This window comes from Coturnix japonica, chromosome 2 (genome assembly GCF_054131305.1).
Source record: "Coturnix japonica strain WE chromosome 2, WE-NBRP24, whole genome shotgun sequence".
NCBI lineage: Eukaryota > Metazoa > Chordata > Aves > Galliformes > Phasianidae > Coturnix > Coturnix japonica.
The window spans coordinates 54,838,599-54,859,008 of NC_140664.1; the positions used below are offsets into that span (position 1 = coordinate 54,838,599).

The 20,410-nt window shown below is 40.7% G+C and overlaps 1 protein-coding gene across 3 annotated transcripts in view; it reads right to left on the bottom strand.

Annotated features, from left to right (window-relative positions):
- Nucleotides 1-20,410, bottom strand: part of TEX10 (testis expressed 10) — a 46,524-nt gene that overhangs the window by 2,251 nt on the left and 23,863 nt on the right. For 2 of the 3 annotated variants that reach the window (XM_015855092.3, XM_085539805.1), the window contains 3 exons: nucleotides 12,051-12,139; nucleotides 10,771-10,904; nucleotides 1,049-1,129 (listed from right to left, as the gene is read on the bottom strand). In XM_015855092.3, the coding sequence (XP_015710578.2) occupies nucleotides 1,049-1,129; nucleotides 10,771-10,904; nucleotides 12,051-12,139 (304 nt within the window). The remainder of the gene's footprint in view (nucleotides 1-1,048; nucleotides 1,130-10,770; nucleotides 10,905-12,050; nucleotides 12,140-20,410) is intronic. The other variant, XR_014943444.1, reaches the window with a different exon arrangement.

The window sequence follows — 20,410 nt, forward strand, 5'->3', positions numbered from 1 at the left end:
TTCAAGTTCATTGCTCTATACACAAGTTTTTGCCATTACACTAACAGTTCTAAAGCCAAATGTGTCCTTTCACACCACAACAAACATTACCTTGTTCAAGAACAGATACTACTGCATTTAAAAACAACAAATCCTCTCTTGCTTACAACTCGACACCAGCAGCAACAGGATAACAAGTATTTAAGGCTAAGCACTCGCTGCCTGCTAGAGAAGGCATTGCCACTTCTAGTGCATTTTTCAGTGAAGTGCAAAGTGAAAAGGCTCTTGCCCCACGCTGAAAGTCCTCAAACCACCGGGTTTGGAAGCACCCGTTGTTTCTCAAAATCCCTGTGCTGCACAGGGCTTTCAGAACAGAACTGCTTTTTGTGTGTTTGACATTGAATGTTGGGAGAAGAGGACAAAATCTAGAAGCAAATTTGCAAGTCCAGCTGTACGTTATCCTCTGAGCATCAGTACTGAAACAGAGCACCATTAGTGCAGAAGTTGTAAGGAATAGCTCTTAAACCACTGACTTTCAGATAAAAATACAAGCAGGCAGCTAACAGCAGCTATAACTAGCTAAGGAGACAAGAATCTTAACCCCATCCCCTCTAAATAAAGGCAACATTCATCCCAAAGGTATTGAAAACAAAACAACACTTTAAGCCTTCCTCTGAAGGACAGTACAAGACACAAAAATCAGCTTTCAGACTGAACCCGTCTTTCCCTTTGAACGCGTATCATGGGACACGGAATCCCTTCTGTGTCTTGAAACAGCAGTGAGCTGTCACTGAGGTAGAAGGAAACTCAGACTTAACTCTCCAGAAAGAAAAAGTACCGGGTACCCATCAGGACTGGTCTACTAGAAATCCAATGTGCCTGACAGGGATGAAAGCATTACAGAATCACAGGGTGGCCTGGGCTGGAAGAGACCTCTAAGCCCACCCATCCCCAAATCCCTGCTGTGGGCAGGGCTGTCCCCCATCAGCTCAGCTGGATTTGAGGGTTACAGAGACAATTACAAGATCTATCACAAGCAAGCTAAGATGGAAAACAAAATATGACTTACCAGGTATTTACAGATGCCAGTCTGGAGAATGTCAAAGCACTGACTTTGGGAAGGTATACTGGACAAGCTGTGACAGATCACCTGTTTTAATAAAGCAGTTTTATTTAAGCACATAAAAATGCAACTCACAACCACCCTCTGCACAGTTCCACACTTTGCTAAATACAAAGTACCTATAAGAACATGGCAGCTTTGTCTTTAAAGGTACTGGTTCTTGGCAGTAATACTGTCACCATAAATTATTCAGTGTTTAATGAGAAGATGACCTGCACCACTGGTTCTGTGCTAGTGGTTTTCTTCCATTTATCTCTGTGAATGAAGAGGAAGGCCAAAAATACTTGACCCAGCTACAATGCCACAGCAAGGCTACACCCTGCCTGCCTCCAAGAGGAAGACATTGAGAGAACAGAGAGACCACAGATAGCATTAACAAGCACAAATAGAGACATAGCCACAAAAAGGACAGGAAAGAAAAAGAAAACATAAACAGGTACTGAAGAACAACAGCAACAGTTTCAGTTCACAAGAGCTCCTGGCAAACCTGAGGACTACTGCCTTATTTATTTTGTTCTTCCTACTTTAATTATAAAACATCACCATGATGGAGGTGAGAATGGCCAGGCTGGGGATCACCAAGTAGAACAAGACCCCATGAAATGCAGTACGACCCTGTAAAAAATAAAGACAACTTCTACCAGAAGTGCAAGTAACTCATCCTGCAGTCCTTGGCAGATCACGTTCTCTGTTCCTCTCCTCCTTCCCAATTACTCATTTTGTGAGCCGTTCATAGCGTTACAAAGTATTGTATGACGAAGTATTGCAAATGTCATTGTGCAAGTACTTTGACTGATGGGAGTATTTAAAAGACAGTTTTGTAGATCCTTTTGCACTGAATATCTTCATATTTGATATCGGACATTTATGTAAAGATGAAGAACTCAGAACTGCTGCATCCAAATACGGGTCTGTTTCCATACACTGCCATTTGCAAGTGATAAAACATTACTGTGTTGGAGTATTCTCAAGAAATGCACTAAAAATCATAGAATAGGATGCCTTAGGTTGGAAGGGACCTCGAGGATCATCAAGCTCCAACCACATGCAGGGCCACCAATGTCTGAATTTCATACTAGACCAGGCTAACCAAGGCCACATCCAACCTGGCCTTGAACACCTCCAGGGATGGGGCATCCACAACCTCTCTGGGCAGCCTGTGCCAGCACCTCATCACTCTCTCTGTAAAGAACTTCCCCCTAAAGATCCAAACTAAATCTTCCCTCCTTCAACTTAAAACCATTTCCCCTTGTCCTGCTGTTATCTACCCTATCAAAGAGTTGACTCACCTCCTGTTTATAGGATCCCTTTAGCTATTGGAAGGACCTAAGAACATCTGTGTTTCCACAGTGTCAAGAAATGAAATAAAGCTGAGACAGGAGGTTACAACAGAGGATTGTCAAAGGCAAACTGATGCCAGTGTGACCTCATACCTGAATGAGCAGTATTTGCACAAAAGGTAAAAAGGTTGAAAATGCCGAGACAGGAAGGTACAACTAGCCTATAAGAAGACTGCATGGGTCTCCTGACTAATGGAGGAAAAATAATCAGTGAAACAAAAGTGAAAAGCCATGCCCCTGGAGACTACACAACTTCTGTATGCAACCTGGAACTGTAACAATTGGAAACGAGAGGAAAGATCTGTGCATACCCGATCACAGGGTGAATACGACCACAGAACAAGCAAATATCACGTTAGGATGCAAAAATGTGAATGACCACAGTAGAGGTGGTCAGTGTTGCTCAACAGAAGTTCAGTACTACTCTCTGAGACCCCACACACACCACTCCTGAAACTCATGTGGGAGAACTAATGTATCCAAAAAGCAGTGCCCGTGACTTATTAATAGTAAATATTATTATAGTATTTGAGTTAGTATACATAATTTACTATTAATAATAAATTACTGAAAATTCATCCTTATGCCCTTGGAAAAGTTCCAGCAATCCACAAAGACTCCCTTCGACGACAAGTTGCAGAAGCGCTTCATTTGCCGAGACTCAAGATTTCTCCAGAACTGGACAATGAAATTGGCTACCACAACACTAAGCAGCAGCACACCTACTTGTAAGGGCTGTGCTGAAGAGCACAATGCCTGGCAAGTTCACTTTTCAACCTTTTGAATCCTCCGACCCCCAGAATAGCAGTAACGCTCCCTAGAGGCAGCTCTATTCTCATATGATTAAGTGGGAGCTGTAATCCTTTTCAATTCTATAAATTAAATCCTGCTTGAAATGGCTTTCATCACAAATGTCTGTTACAAAAAGCGAAACTGAAACACTGTTAGACATGGAAATGAAAAGCAAAGAAAACTTAATTATCACATGAAAATTAGTATTATTCCCGACAATTTATTTTCCTTAGGCAAGGGTTTGCATGACGCTTAATTTCCATAATAAAATGTCACAGCTGATTCGTTCTTTACATTTGATTAGCATTTATCACATTTTTGGCGCGTTGACGGATGAGTTTTGGACTAAAGCCAGAGCAGTTTTGTTTCAGAGCATCACCAAAGTCAACGGACAGAGAAGGAGCGTTCTCTGATCGCGGAGGGCTTTACGCCTTTTTAAGACAAGTATCCGATGACCGGTTTGGTTTCATTCTTTGGGTTTGGTTCTTCATCTTGTTCGAATGCCCCAGTTTGTGTAAATTAAGCCAAAACAAAAAACAAAAGGCCCCAACCAACCATTCAGTGTAATACTGCTCAGCTGTAAGGCGCTCTCAGCTCCAAAAGGTGGAGTTAAGAGGAAGCCCCAAGCTCAGTGCAAGCCCATCTGGCAAAAGGACAACTGATGAACCCAGAGCCACGTCCCGGTCATACATTTAACTGTTCCCGCTCCCTGCATCACTCTGTTCCCCACAATGTGAGAAATTCTGTGCTCAAAAAGCCTCAAGGGAAACATTCTATCAGGAACTGTCCAGTGCAAAAAATGTGTTATTGCTTCCAGCTTAATCACGTTGCCAAGTATTTTCTTTTTCACAGAAAAATCCACACTTTCTGTTGAAGACACGCATGCAGAGAGGAATCCAGCAGGCAGGAGGAATAACCCCTGTGTGCGGTCAGACCCACAGACAGCCCAGAGCCCAGGGAAGTGATTGTATTCTAAAGGAAAGCTGGCCAACACTGGGCGCTATATCCCAACGTGAACTTTAAAATGCACTTTCCTGTTCCTGCTGACATCCACCTCCAACACAGGTAACTGAAACGTAACAGGCTGTTCTGCAGCCAATTCCCCAGCCCTGGAGAAATGGCCGTTTCAGGCAGGGCCCTGCTCAGTGTAACACGTTACTGTAGAGCGTAGAAAATGAGAAGTTTTCAGGTGATGGGGCAGGCAATGAAGCTTGGCCTCTGAGGCCGGGCCCGCTCCCCCGAAGCGCCCTGCCTTATCAGACATATACTCCCCTGACAGGGCCCGCTTCTCTTTCTGAGATAAATTGATTTGACAGGGCAATATTAACAGTGCCCTGAGTTGTTGAGAAAGCCGCATACAACCAGAGATCTTTGTTCACCTGCCTCGGCTAAGCTCATGGGGGCGGATGTGAAAGGTATTCCTGATTCAGTGACTCCAGAAAAAAGGAAAGAAACAAGACAGAAAACCCACACCGTCACAACAAGAACATAACAAAGCCAGGGCTTAAGAGAAAAAAAGGAGGCAAAAAAAAAAGTAAAAATGCAGTCTGCGGGAAAGCATAACATAGCTGGGCAATGGGGAAAAACACCGTGCGTCGCATTCTACACCAGCAGAGCACGAAGACAAAGAAACACATCAGAAAAGAATCCAAACTAATATGTAATTCTACACACTGACACTGTACACATTTCCAACGATTTAGAAGAATTATGAAACACAGCCAGCGTCCAGCTGCTGGCTCGAAAACACTGACTGCAGCACACAATCTCAGATTGCATCTGTTGAATGGCACCAATTGCCCACATACGGGCTCTGCCTGATATAAACCTGTACCTCAAAGTCAACTGAAGTCAAGCTGCCTTTATTTGCCATGGAACACAAATATGAAGCTGCCAATCACTGCTGCTCACTTGCTGTGCCTGATGACAGGCCCCAACCAAATCCGTACCGGGAGGCAGAGAACTACTGGCTACAGACAAACCTATCTAGCTAAAAAACTGGCATTTCGGAAACTAATTATTTAGTGACAGAACAGGGCTCCACAGATAACACATGCTTAGGGCCATGATTTAGCAGAGGGTTGTTAAGAGTTTGGGTAGTATGGTAGGGTTGCACTTGGACTTGATCACCTTTAAGGTCTTTTCCAACCCGTGCCATTCTATGATTCTAAGTCATACCTGAAAAGCAAGAAAAGCCCAGCTCGCCTGGCTGCCCCTCTCCACACGAAAGAACTTGAACCAGTGGAAACCATGCCATTCAGAAGCGAGCTCTTGTTCCTCACAAAGCCTGTGACTTGGCTCAGTCTGCCACAGCACATCAGTGCATATACAGCCTTTACAACTACCTCATTTATAAAACTTTCTCACTTTTCTGTATGTTCCATTACATCCATCCCAAGAGCTCTGAGCTGAAGCCTTCTTTTAATAGCCAACTTTCCCCGGTGTTCGCTCTTAACCCTTTTAAACGTGTTGCTGATTATTTCATCCCTTTGAGTCAGCACCGTGCCCAGTTATGATTCCAGAACTTGGACTTCAAGCACAACTTCAGAACGGTGCTTTGCTTTTTCCTCCCCCAGCATTCAAATGATAAAAAAAACACCAAATATCATAACAACAGAAATTATCACGTAGACGTTGTTACCTTGTTAATCTGCTCATTTCTGTTGGCGCTTTCTCATTTGATCCTGACAGAGCAATTCAATTACAGGGGAGTGAACAACGTTACCGACAAACACTATAGGCGCTGTTAAAATGAACCAAGTCTGAAACCTCTCCCTTCAGGCTGCAGCAATCTATTCTGGAGCTCCATCTATTTTAGCTGCAGGGATATGATTTTAAATAATTGGCTTTAATAAGGCGCAAGTCATTTTAAGTAGAAGTCGCTCCAGAAAATGAAGCAAGGCTTCCACATTTACATTTCATCTCTTTCAGACGAAACTTGAAGATTAACCTTTTACAGTTACACAAAATGGCATTCAGAGGGACGCTCTTCTGAAGCACTGCTCCTCAAGTGAAAAATCACAATTACCTGAAAGTGTCCACAAAAAAGTGGCTTTGGGTTTCCAGTATTACCAGTGTCTGCGCTCTATATAAAACAGTTACAAACAGCAACCATCTCAGAAGGGTTTTGCTAGAAACCACTTAAAAGCTTTAACACCCCCATCACAAGTGTCTGTGTTTGGACTTTTCTCCCAAGACCCCCATCCAGGCCACCCACTGAGGCTGTAGGTGTGGACTGTCCACTCAGCTGCTGCCAAACAGATGCAGTAACTTGTCTAGAAACTACCTTGTGCTTAGCGAGACCCTCTTCACTTCCAGGTGTTTATTTTCCTAGCACTTCTAGGAAACCTCTATTTGCAGCTTACTCTTTTAAAGAGACAAATCCCGACTTTACTATAATAGAGGCCTGAATGCTTCCTGCTCTGCAGCTAATGGACTTCTTATCTTATTTCACTTACTAGATACTAAAAAACAAACGAACTTCTACAAATGGTTTGCTCAATAATTCAGCATCATCATACACTTGCATGCCAAGCAAACAAAAAGATACGCCATTCAGTATTTAGAAGCCCTGCCCTCTCTACTAAATTCCACCAAAAGCCACATCAGAAGTGTGACTAATTCAAGGGGCGTTTATTATTAGTTACTACTGCAAAAAACAAAAAACATTTCTGTAAGAGCTAAACATTTTTAATTCTGAAACTGGGTCGCTATATGGAGGACTGGAGTTCAGGGATCTCACAAAGTGGCTCACAATGTAAAACAGCTTTCCCCTCCTACTGAAAATTTACTGCGTACTAACTACAGTAAGCACCTGCCTGCAATACAGGGGAAGATACCTCATGCCTCAGTAACTCCCTAACTGTGCAAGGAAAGCATTACAAAGAGGCATTCCAAGGAGGATCTATATTACAAAGAGGTATTGAAAGACATGGAGGCCCTGGGGCACATAAAGAGAAGAGCAGATGAGGGAGATGGTATTGTTCAGTCTGGAGAAGAAGAGGCACATGAGAGACCTTTATTGATCTTTACAACACCCTCAAAAGTGGTGGTAACAAGGTGAGGTCAGCCTGTTCTCTCAGGTAACAACAAAATGAGAGGGAATGGCTTCAAATCGCATCAGGGGAAGTTCAGGTTGGATATTAGGGAGAATTTCTTCTCCAAAAGAGTGGTGAGGCAGTGGCACCTGAGGTGTGGGAATCAACACCCCTGGAGGTGTTCAGGAGCCATGCTGATGTAGCACTGAGGGACGTGGTCAGTGGGCATGGTGGGGGTGGGCCAGTGGTTGGACTGCACGACCCAAATGGTCTTTTCCAACCTTAATGATTCTATGATTTATCTTATTTATTTTTGACCACAAATAAATTAGTTGAAGGTTATCAATTGCTGGATGTTTCTCTCCCAGCAAGAAAAAACGTTTCCCATTGAATGCAGAAAAGTGGATGGAAAGCCAGCCGAGTTTCTAGTTGGTTTAAGGAGATTTAGTGCCTTCATCATCCCAACTGCAAATCCATTTCTAAGCAGATGCAGAAATCATCTGATGGTAAAATAATTGATACCTGAAAATCATTCAACTTTATAACAACAGCACTATCACCCTGAGCTATTTCCTCTTTGTTCAAAGTGCTCTTTAAACTTATTTACCTCAACCTCAGGAAGAAAGAACCCACCCATGCCTCAGACCCAGATCCAATGCACTTAAAGCCTTCGCACAACGTGGTCTCTCAAGAGATTATGTTTAAAAAAAAAAAGCCTTGATAATTTGCTGGCAGTTTTTACCTCCCCGGAGGCTTCAGCTCTGCTTTTTGGATGGTTTTGTCACTGTGTGTTTTACTTCCTTTTCAGAGGAAAGAAGTTTGTACAATACCTGGTGGAAATTCATTTCTCTCTATAAAGGATTCCAGTGCAATATTTGGCAAATCTTGAGGAACTGAGATTTTTTTCCCCCCAAAAGACTGCATTGCTTTTTCTAAATCATCCAGCCTCCAAATTATAAAGTTCTTCCAGACTACTAACCCCAGAGTATTTTCTTTACAAACTGAACACAAAACAGAGCACAGGTCAACATGTCTGAAACAGGAGGGCAGTACTGAACAGTATTCTACAAGAAACAGCACAAGGAAAAAGAGAATCCCCTTTACTGAACTGAAGAGTGCACTGTCTGCTCACTATGAGAACACCAAGGTCTTCTCTGCAGAGCTGGTTTCCAGCTGGTGAGGCTCCAGCACTTGAGGGTACACGAGGTTACTCCTCCCCAAGTGCAGGGATCTGCGATTCCCTTCAATGAACATTATGAGGTTCTTCTGTGCCCAGTTCTCCCGCCCATTGGGACTGGCAATGCAACCACCTCATTTACCACAAAATTAATTCAGTTTTGTGCAACCTGCAAGCTTGCAGTGGGTGCAATCAGACTAACTGCCCAGGTCACTAATAAAGTGGTTAGAAAGTACTGGTTAGAAAGTTCCGTGTTGGCTCCTGGGGCACATCACTGTGATTCGGTTCCACGCAGACTTTATGTCTCCAATCACAACTCTCTATACCTGGCCACTCAGGAAGCTTTCACCTCACTGTCAACTTAACTAAGCCATTCTTTATCAGCTGATAGACAAGGATATTACGGGATACAGCATGAAGAGCCTCCACATAATCCAGGACAAATAATACGTATTAGTTTCCTCTTCTCCACCAACGCAATTGTCTTGTTGCAGAAGGCTATCAGGTTGGTTGAGCACAATCTGTTCTCCGTAAACTTATGTCAGCAGCTCCCTATCATAATATTGTCTCCACAATGACAAATACACTATGGAAGAAAATCTATATTCTTATCAAGCTCAGGGTGGTAACTGGCAACCCAGAACATCCTTTTGGTTAAGAATCTACAAAAACACCATGGATCTGGAAGATCATATTGCTCCTCATACTGGGATTTTTGATCCTATTTTCTCTCATTACTTAGTCCCAGGAAAGAGTTTAGGCTAACACATAAATGCAAGAGTACTGCAGTGCTCCACATGGTGTCCAATTCCTTTTCTACAACCAATCAGGGATATCCAGCTCTTTGCTTAGTAGCTGCTACTTGCTTTGGAAAACCTGACAAAAACGAGATTCTGTACGTAATAACTCTTCTTGTTGGCACCAAAGCAACAAATAGATTGTGCTAAGAGAAGATCAAATTTGAAAGCAGGAACCAAGGATGCAAACAAGCTTTCTATAATCCACTGATTTCACTGTCCCCAGGTTAACATATTCCTATGGTGTGGTTCCCTCAGCCAATTTTGATGCGTTTGTGAAGAATCAAAGAAGAGGATGGAAAGAGGACACAAGGGGTACCATCTTCAAAAGCTGATTAAACATATGCAATATGCTAAGAAAGACTGGGAAAAGTGATTCCTCTGGTGAGTTCAGAGGGACAATTCTGTGTTCTGCAAAGAGCAGGAAGATAAAGTTCTAGTGTTTCTATACTGGAGAAAGGTTTTTCTGCTGAGAGAGTGTGTCATTAGCAGCTAGAAAAGAGACAGTATAGGAAATAAGGAAAGCCCAACTGTTCTGGCAAGCCAGCTAACTGTATGCAGGACCTGCAAGGTTTCGTATCAGTCATGGTACCAAATAAATTTGCCCCAAATACTTTTCTATGGAAAACAACACATGTGCAACATATGGCTAAGAGGACTGCCATCACATTTAGTAGATTATCGCTTAAACTTCACAAAGTAGAAGTTGAAAAAACATTGTGTTGCTTTCTTGAACCAAAAAAACAACCCTCAATGAAAAACCAAAATACGTCACACTGCCACAACTTTATGTTCTTCCCTCCGTATTCATGACAGATTTCATAAACACTGTAAAACTGACACGATTTAAAATATGGTTTCACACCTTTAAAGTGGTTTCTGTGAACCAAGCAATAAAAAAAGAGTTGAGCCACAATGAAGATTAATATTTACCGGTTCTGAATAAAGTCTGGTGGCTCAGATCCCTTTAGAACCAATAATAAAATGAAGCTTTTAGCTCTCAATACTTTGGATCTTACAAACAGGTGCCAAATTCACAGTGAAGTTTATTATCCAGTAAACTTGGATTAAATAAGCATCAGAAGTTATCTGAAGCCACCAACGCCAGCTTAGTTTTACCTTCTAAGTAAAAACCTCATGTAATTCAAATGGCTTTTTTAATTAACAATGAAATTTCACAAAGAAAACTCTCCATAATTAATATTTTTACAAGTTTTTTTGTTTTTTTCTGAAAGCCAAACTGTATCCCTGGTTCTAAACTTCTCAGTGTCTGACAATTTTCCACCAAAGCTTCCACCCACTTGTTCCATGACCGGTGCTTTGCACACACCTGAACATTCACTTTTCAAAGCAGCTCCCTTCAAAATATTATCTGCTGGCTGTAAGGAAAAATCAGCAGATTGACTGCTGTAACGTTTTTCATTCTTTTTCAACTCACCACAAGATTTCAGACACCTGCAGAGAAGGGATAAGAGAGCATTTCGAGATTGAATGCTGTCATTTAGAATTAGTGTCGATGTATTACCTCTGTCACAGCCCAGTGGTGTAAAAACTGGTCCAGATCTGTTAGGTAAAGACGGACAGGTGAAAGCTGTGTCTGGCTAATGTGTGGTTTTCCTCTAATGCCCTGGAGACTAGTCAACTCCTCTCTTGAAAACCCTAGAGAAAAATAAGCAGTACAACAGCGTCACGAGACAAACCAAGCACTCTTCTACTTTAACAGCATTATTCACAAGACCTTGTTCGGTGTTTTAAATTAAGCATATCAAAATCTAAGCTCTGATTTCCAAAAGAAAACACCAAATCAAAAGAATACCGATTTAAACCATAACAAAGGTTTAAACAAAGACCATACAATGGCCACATTCTATTTTCAACACACGTATCTTATAAAAATGAAAAAGCAGATACAATGCAAGACAATTCACGGGGTGTTCACAGCAATGCAGGGACTTTCAGACAGCCCCAAGGGCTTCAAGAAAAATTAATTTGCTAAATTATTTCTAGCCAGGTATTAAATGCTTTAATAAAGCAGAACTGCTGATTCGAAACAGTCAGTTTGTGCTTGTTTTCATTTTCTGCACCATCAATACCACTGCCATCAGTTTTACCACAAAAAAAAAGGTAATTTAGAATGCAAAGTAATTGAGTGTTAGTCCCTCTTTACCACAGGGAAAGTTACAGGAAAATATTTCTCAGTCATGTTACACCATTTTAACCACCGCACCTTCCCAAAGTGAGTAGTAACAATAATTCTGTTCTGTGGTGGAACCTGAGTGCAAATCTAGCAGGGAGGTGATCCTGTGCATGTGACAGCTCTGGGCAGTTCCCTTCAATGTACACTGATGGCTTTATTCTGATGGTCTGTTTTTTAATGGTGCAAGCATGTCCATAGGAAATTCAAAAGGCGCTCTAAATTCATATTGTTATGAGCCAATCACAGACATTCATTTCATAATAAAGATATGTTGATAAGTCTAGAAGAGAAAATTTCATTCAAGCTATGCACCGAATTTAGATTTTCCTCCTACTTTTTAAAGAATATTTGCAAGACATTAAGAAAAAGTTAGCAAATATTCACCAAAATGGAAAATCAAAGCATATATACAGGGTGTCAGAAATCGGATCGAGAAAAAAAAAGGGGATATATCACAACAAAAATAAGCATTAGAAAAAAAAACACAAGATTAGAATCACTTTCAGGAAGTAACTACTTCACCATTTATTCCAAGTTATACCCCGCAACTGACTACCAGAACAGATTTCATTTTGTTAATTCTAAATTATGACATTCACATGAATTACCTATAAGGGTTGAAAACAAGAAGCTGAAATAGTCCACATCATTCACTGCATTATCCTGCACTTGGCACTTCCAGCCTGCAAAGGACGATCTACACAAAACCAACAGTAGATAGTTTATTAAAAAAACATGTCATTAAGAATTCACAACCTAATGGCATAATGCAATCAATTAGCATGGCTAAATTATTAATTTCAGCATTCCTGTTTCTAACCGCTGTTGTCAGAGCAGCATTTTAAACAGCTTCGAAAACAGAACTTGGCCTGTTCCAGACAAGTAACACTGAATTTTGTGCCCTGACACAGGCTCTGGTTGTCACGCAGACTGAATTACTGAGGTAGCAAACTTTCATAAGCACCGCTATAATCTTTCTTACAGCGACAACAGCCAAGGTACAGTAAATGAGTTTGTTTTCCCTTACTCGTATTTCTCATTACGTTCACTAATTTTGATAGAATCCTTTGCAGGAACAATGGATACCCATTTCAGAGCAGCTTCATTGTCTACTTTAGAGTTGCTGAAGCTATTGAACACAGAATTAAAGACCTGTTTTGCAATTTAAAGCACATAAAGGAGCAATGTACTAAGACACAGCAAACCTCATTGCAGCGGCCTGACCTCTCCCTTTTCAGGGGCAATCTATAAGACCACCACTTTTGTTTCTCAAATTAAAAACCATACAGACTTGCGGAAACGTAATGTCGAGTGCTGGGGTTCATCCTGCTTTCCTTGTTCCCTACACATCTCGCTTGCAGCCAGTGCCATGGGCAATGCCCTGGACTATGCTGATCTTTTGTCCAAAGCACTGTCACTGCTCTTATTTGCTCCCCACATTAGCTTGCGCACAAACAGGATTCTGAAGCTTATGGCTAAGACTCTGAAAATCCTTCACATGTTTTACCAGTGTTGGTTTGCTACTGATACCTAACTATTTGCAGGCTCAGGAAACAGAACGAGCATTTCAAGCATCCCAACAGGATACCATGCTACGTGTCACTGATGTCTACAGATGAGGAAGCAGAGAGAAGCACCGTTATTCTGCTCTGGGATCATGGAGTACCCGCAGAAAAGAGACTACTGAGTGTTTTTAAGCCTCATCTGCAAGCAGAGCTGCACTGACACACGCACATACAAAACCAAAACCCTGAACTCAGTTACCATCTACTTTTTTAAAATGCCAAAGCTATCACATACGTAAAAACAAGTCTCGGTGTTATAAGAGCACTAGGGCTAAGAATAAACTAGCACTCAATTAAGAAAGTGACAGAGGAAGTTGCCTACAATCTTCAGCTTCGCCTTTGTGCGCACGCCTTGAAGTACGATGTTGTTACGTGTCAGTGTCTCCAAAAGGGGGTAAACGCTTGGTTTTCCAAGTGGGATATGGACACACTACAGTAAATAAAACAAGGGGTCTTCTCCCAAAGGAAGACAAATTCCTTTATATAAATAATCTTCCAGTGACCGTGGTGCATTTAATACACAATGCAGCATGGAAAAAATAACACAAGGTCATTAAATCAAGGACTGGATTAGGATCTCACAGACAGACTGTACCAGATTAAGAGTAAGACCTATGTCTTACTAGTAGTGCAAGTACAAAAAGAACACTACAGCATAAAAAAAGTTAATTTAAACATATACTCTAGTTATCAATGCCTCGATTACCTCAGAATCCCAATGGCTACAGCACGACTGAAGCTACTCCATTTTGAGATTTGTGTTAAGGCAAATCAGAAATAGAGAACACAGAAGTAAAACTGAATTCTAGAACAGATATTGACATACTACAATCCCATTATAAATCATTTCAGAGATCTTAAGCCAAATCTAGTAACACTACTACCATGGATGATTAAGAACTATGTCCATTTTAAAATGGTTAAATGCTCATAAACGGGATGTTAAACCTTTTACAAAAAACGATCTGTAGATGGAATAGAGGCAACAAGCTCATTGTAATCTCCCCTCTTTGAATAAATTTTCACTACAATGGGAACCTGTTATCAAATTGTACTGGTGAGACCCTTCCAGACAGCCACTCCAAACTCACATTTAACTGAACTGAATGCTGCTGCTTCTGCAAGGTTATCTGCTCTCGGTAAGAACGTCTCTACCACGATTTAGTAGTGCACCTTTAGGTAACCCTTTTCATATACCAAATGATATTTAAAGCAAATCTGAATCCAATTAGCTTAAAAATCATTGCTTCTCTTGCCATTAGCATAGAACATATTTATTTATGACAGCGTGTGTGCATATCATTACTTCCAGCACTTGCTAACTAACTTTTAACAGCAGATCCATTTCTGTTCACGCCATTATTTTCAGCTTAGGTTACATCAAAGAATTGCAAATAAAATTTGTAAACCACAGTTTGTGCACAAGTGATTATTTCTCAACCACATTCTATTATGATAGTTGTGCTTCCTGATCTAAATTAGCTACCAAAGTTTTCTGCTTCAGGCTACAGGCGTTGGTTCTGATGTACTTATAAGAAGTTTTAGGTTATCTTAATGGGCTCCCAGAGAAGAACTCCAATGAAACTCACTGGAATAATTGCAGAAATGATTAACCTTCCTCCTATAAATCACAGCACTCAGACTCCAGATAGCAATGCACCTATCAAACATGGCAAACCTTGCTTAGAATTTGTATTCTGGCTTTTTTGTTGTTGTTAATCAGTAATAAAACTGAAAATAAGTGTATGTGAGTTCAGGCCTCAAGTATTTTTTAGAGTAAAAAGGAAAATTGAATACAAGATTCACAGTTCCTTTGATACACTGATACTACCACCCTTTTATTCATAAATGTGAGGATTACACAATTCAATAAGTCTAAGATGAAAGATCTGAGTTTTCTGTTCACGGAAACCAAAATCCAATTCTTTCAGATTCCAGGAAAGTGTTTCCATTGCCATAACAGAGGACATTCTAGCACACAGTGTTCCTGAAGTTTTACAGAAGCATTTAAGCATCTGAAAGAACAGGCTGAGAAACCTAACTCACTCTGTGCTGAATGACTCTGTTACAGGTTTATTTTAACCACCGACCAGAGATTTAAATCAAAGCCTCTTACAATTGTTCCTCCACTTCTATGTCACAAAACTGTTCTGAAAGGGGTTTCCTAAAAGGAGGTTTTTCTGTCTTTTATTGATACACTTCAGTTCCATCCAGAACAGGTAAATATTGTCAGGCACGGCCGTCAGCTGATTCACCCATTTCCTGGACACCCAGACTCCAACTCAGTGAAAAACAAATTAAGAAAGCTTAGCTAAAAGTTATTATATATTTGAGGAGTACCCCTTCTCAAAACAGTCCGATAATACCTCTTAACAACAACAATATCTCTTTTAAATTCATCAGGGGCAGAAATCTTACCAAAGACCCTCTACACCCAACAAACTAGCAGGGCATGAGGAAGGCACTCAATCACCTTAGGCCTATAGGCAGAAGTCACATCCTTGCTTACTACAGAAGAAATTGTGCAGGTTCCCATCTCAGCAGAACTCTTCTGGGGACTTATGAGATGTACTGGAGTAACTTCAAGCAGATACACATTACATTACAGAACCAAACAAAGCAGAGAGAATTACTAAGGCATGACGGCATTCTCTTCTGAGCCTCAAGAAAACACAAGGATGAACTGAACAGCTACCAGCCGTAAAGCTTCCACCTGAGAAGCTACCTGGCATTTACAGGATGCGGAGTGGGGAACACGATGCCAACCGATATTAAAATAAAGGTCTGTAAAACTAACATCTGCACTAGACAAATTAGTACACTCTACAGCAATGGACAGAAGTAGCTGATACATGAATACGTAATTTGGGGTTGGGAATACACAACAGGCTTCCTCAGAAATAATTTTTTGTCATAAGTGGCTCTAAGAAGCCTAATTAAGGGTTAAACATACGTGAATAAGGAAGAACCTATAATATTTATGAAAAAGAAATCCAGAAATCTAAGAAGCCGTAGTGTAGGAAAGAAGGTCTTCATATGAAGAGAGAACTGGTTCTAAGGGTAAGTGGAGCAGAAGACTTCCACCAGGATGCTGGAGCGGGTTCTCCAGACTTGAGGACTCCCATCTCTTCAGCACATTGCTCAGTGGTCAATGTCCAAGCAGCGGACTAAAACCCTTCCAGAACAATAGCATACAGGTCTCTCTCATCTAGTGAGTCTCTACATAGAAGCACTACAAACCCCTTGTGTTTTACATACACACCAAGCTGCAAAACCAGCACTGCCTACAAACCATTAACGTGGTGCTTATATGTAAAAACACCTATAAAACATAAAGTAAAGAAAGAACTATAGAATTAACCAGCATGAAGAGTTTGGCAAGTACATTACAACACATCGCATATGTTCCCATATTCTCATTCTAAAGAATTACGTGCACATAAACAATGAAACACCCTGGAAGGAACAAATCCACGTGTGCCATACTAGGACGGGTGCACAAAACAAAGCAGTTTTGTGTTACGTTGTCAGTAAGGATTGGGACACCACGTCTGCAAACCAGATTTTGAAAGGGCAGGAACCCAAGATGTTGATATTGTAGAACATTCAGCATCTCTGAATATTTTTCCAGCCCTGCCTCCGTGTCCCTTTCATTCACACCAACTCAGCTGCAGACAGTCCTGAACATGAACTATGAAAGCAAGTGAAGAGTTTTTCCTCTACCTTTAACAGCCTGTTGTATGTAGGCAATCATTTGCTAGTGGTGTGAGGTTATCTCTTTTTAAGGATCAAGTGCTTCCATTTGGAGATGTGGCAAAACACAACAAACATCTGCAAGGAATTAAGAGGGATTTGCAGAAAAATACGAAACCTATTTTTAAAAACATAACAATCTGAGCTATGCTTTGTTAAAAGTAAGCCTGTCTGCTACTCATTTGCTCTAAGGTTGCGAAAGCTGTCTGAAGGAAAAAAAAATTGCTTACACATTATAAATGACAGCACAAATCAGAAGAAACATTCACTAATGAGCAGAAGGCATTTACCGCCTGGCGCAACTGTAAATGCAGTAATATAATTCTTCTCCTCTTGGTTAGGGATATCAAACTGCAAACAAGAATATGGGGACACATTTAGAGGGCTATATCCTTAAAGGAAAGCTTAGTATTCTCCCTTTCAAGTCTTAGGCTTCACATAGCAGCGAGCAAGACTTGGATAAAGGAACGTGCCTTCCCCCAGATCTGAAGCTCAGGGTGAATACAGACTTCACCATTCTTACATTTTTCTTAGAAACCTGCTCATACTAAACCTTCCTATACCTGTATGATCTCATTGTGTGCTCCAAGGTGTATCTACCTGACCTTCCTTTATGCCACTGGTAAAGACTTGAAAGCAGGGATAGAGGGAAAGTGTTGTTTTATTGTAAATGAGAAAAAAGCTCTCATTCACACTAATGAGTTACAATATTCATTCCAAGATTCTCCCTGCTTGTAAATACTTATTTGGGAATGCTTTTCTTTACTACAACAGTGCATTCTGTAAGTCTTTAATAAAACAGAATGCAGGCTCCCAGTGACCTACGCTTTTCATGGTGCCTCCTCAAGCCACATTGGCAAAAGCTATAGATCACGTAACTAGGAAAAGCAAACAAAGTAGTATTTACTAAGAACTATGGCCTAAAGCCACTTTGGAGAACATATTTGGTGCTTGTTATAACAGAAGGTAGAAGTACACTCATGTTTTTCCTAAGCACCGACTCCTATAGGCAGCAATATCCCATGCCCACCTGCTTGATGAGATGCCAATTGCCATTCTTTTCAGAATACTTAAAGCACCATCTCTTAAGGAAATAGTCCGTTTACAGGGATGACAAGCAGAATGCAACCTATCCTCAGAGTTATAACAACTTATGAAGTCTAGGAATTCCCATATCATTTATGTACGGAGAGGTTGTGGATGCCCCATCCCTGAAGGTGTTCAAGGCCAGGTCAAATGGGGCCCTGGGCAGCCTGGTCTAGTATTAAATGTAGACACAGGTGGCCCTGCATGTGGTTGGAGCTTGAGGATCCTTGGGGTCCCTTCCAACCCAAGCCACTCTATGATTCTATGTCTTCCTCAGGGAGTGCTCAGCCTTTGTGTATGACTTTCATCCTTTTTTCCTACAGCAACAGAAGCAGCTGGGAGAGAACCCAACAAGAAATGGCTCTGTAGAGCTACTGGAAATCTCATTTATGCACACTTCAAATAAGAAATGCCATAAATTAATTCCCTCCACACACCTTTTTATTTTGCTTTAAATCTAGTTAGTGCAGTGTTATCTGTGCAATTTCCTATTGCAGTGATTTTCAGACACTCCATTCCAATAGATAAAGTTGTTTTAAAAGCGTGTAACTATTATGCATAAATAAAGCATATAAATAAGTTGCATTCACATGATTATGCCAAAATGATTTTCCTTACTTGTACCACAAAACACCTTAAGAGGAAACAGAACTTCTCCCATAGCATCAGCAATCTGATATCTTAGTTAAGATATTTGATTACAAGGTCAGAGTCTGCATTTCTTAATCTAAATTTCATAGAATAGAATACATCACACTAAGCACTCAGACTATATATTACCTATGAGGGCTGCTCTGAAAATAAGTATTATAAGTATTCTGTGCCCAACAGATTTTAACTGTTCTTTTATTAGCAGAGATCTACTATTTGAAGCTATTCCAATAAATCATGAATGAAAAATAATTCCTGATGTTAATTCTCTTATGAACATGGCATGTTGCATCACAACAAAAGGTTTGTCTTAATACCTTAAAGCCACGTCACATAAATAATGACAACTCCATCTTGCAGATTCAGGGCAAACACTTCATAAAATATTTCCCATATCCTTCCATTTGCTTCCATAAATTTTAGCTTGTTAGAGGCTTAAATCAGAGAGTGACTCAGAGAACTCATCTCTTTCCAAGAAGCTGTTACCTCTAATTTCTCTCACCCTGAAGTCACAGACTGTTCTCATGTTCCTCCAGACCTTTCCCCATCTGTAGGGAGAAGGGTTTTCATCCCCTAATTCTCCACCTCTCAAGTCCCAACCTGACTGGTTTTAAAGTTAATTACATCTCAGGTCCTGCGCAGTAGGGACTGGAGAAGAGAGGGGAAAGAAATCCAAGCCACCACATCCAATCTCTTATTTTCACGTGAAATTCATCAGCTATATCTAACCTAGAGAACTGACAGCAGGAAGGCTCGTTCTCTGGCAAGAGACATCAATTAGTGTTGTCTGGCCATATTTGCACTTTCAAATTGCCACCAATTCAAACAGGGTGGCTCTATTTAAGCCACTATACATTTCCAAATGCTTCTTGGCCTGCACTCTCGAGGACAGCTTTAGTGAATATAAGCCAAAAGCATGTCAGGAACCATTCTAATAATTTACCAGCATAGATGATCACTCTTATAAGCCTTCCTGTTATCATCTCTCAGCACACACTGTCCACCACGGCTCACTCGGTGACTTCCTGTAAACCACCTGGCTACTGATTTCACCACCACAAAAATAAAAAGTGGAAAATAAAGGATGTCTTAGAAAGTCCATTCCCAATCAACAAAAGCTTTCAAATTATACAATAATTATAATTTCATGTTCTCTGTCTGATATCATGACAGGACTGTGGTTTAAGCCATCTACATACATTTACCAGCTACTTTTATAGTTTGCACGTGCACACACAAGATACTCAAGTTCTTTCGGTTTATAATGATTGTTCTTGGGGTAACAGTCTTATTATCATCCATATGGACATTCATCAGATTCACTATCATGTATCATGCACTACCAAGCATACATGGGCATCTATGCACATCCTCAGCTGCACGTAAGAACGTACATGGTCCAGGAGTCAAAAATAATGTGGAAATAAAGGCTTTCAAAGACACTGAAAACAATTACCACATACAGCAGTGAGCCTCTGATGCTACTGAATGAAATCTATTAAAAGCATGACAGATAAGCAGGTGGCTTAGCAAAAAGAGATTTATAAACACTACCCCCTCACCCGAGAAAACAAAGATTCAATGGAAGAAAAACAGTGCCATCTAGCGACAATAATATTTTTTACTGTTAAATGAGGTCTCTGAATGAACTGATCTCTAACAAGCAACAGAAAACATCCAAGCAATCACACTGGGGCACAGCACTAAGTTATACAAATTTTGAAACAGTACCATTACTTTAAAGAACTTCATGTTTAACTTAAACCATCACAATGACAAAGTTCTGGTAAATGAATGCCAGAAATTACTTAGTCCCTCTTTCTTTCATCGAGGCTTTAATTTGTCATCCTGGTATACCTGCATTCACTCGATATTAAATACCACCAGTGAGGTATATTCCATACCCTCTTCCT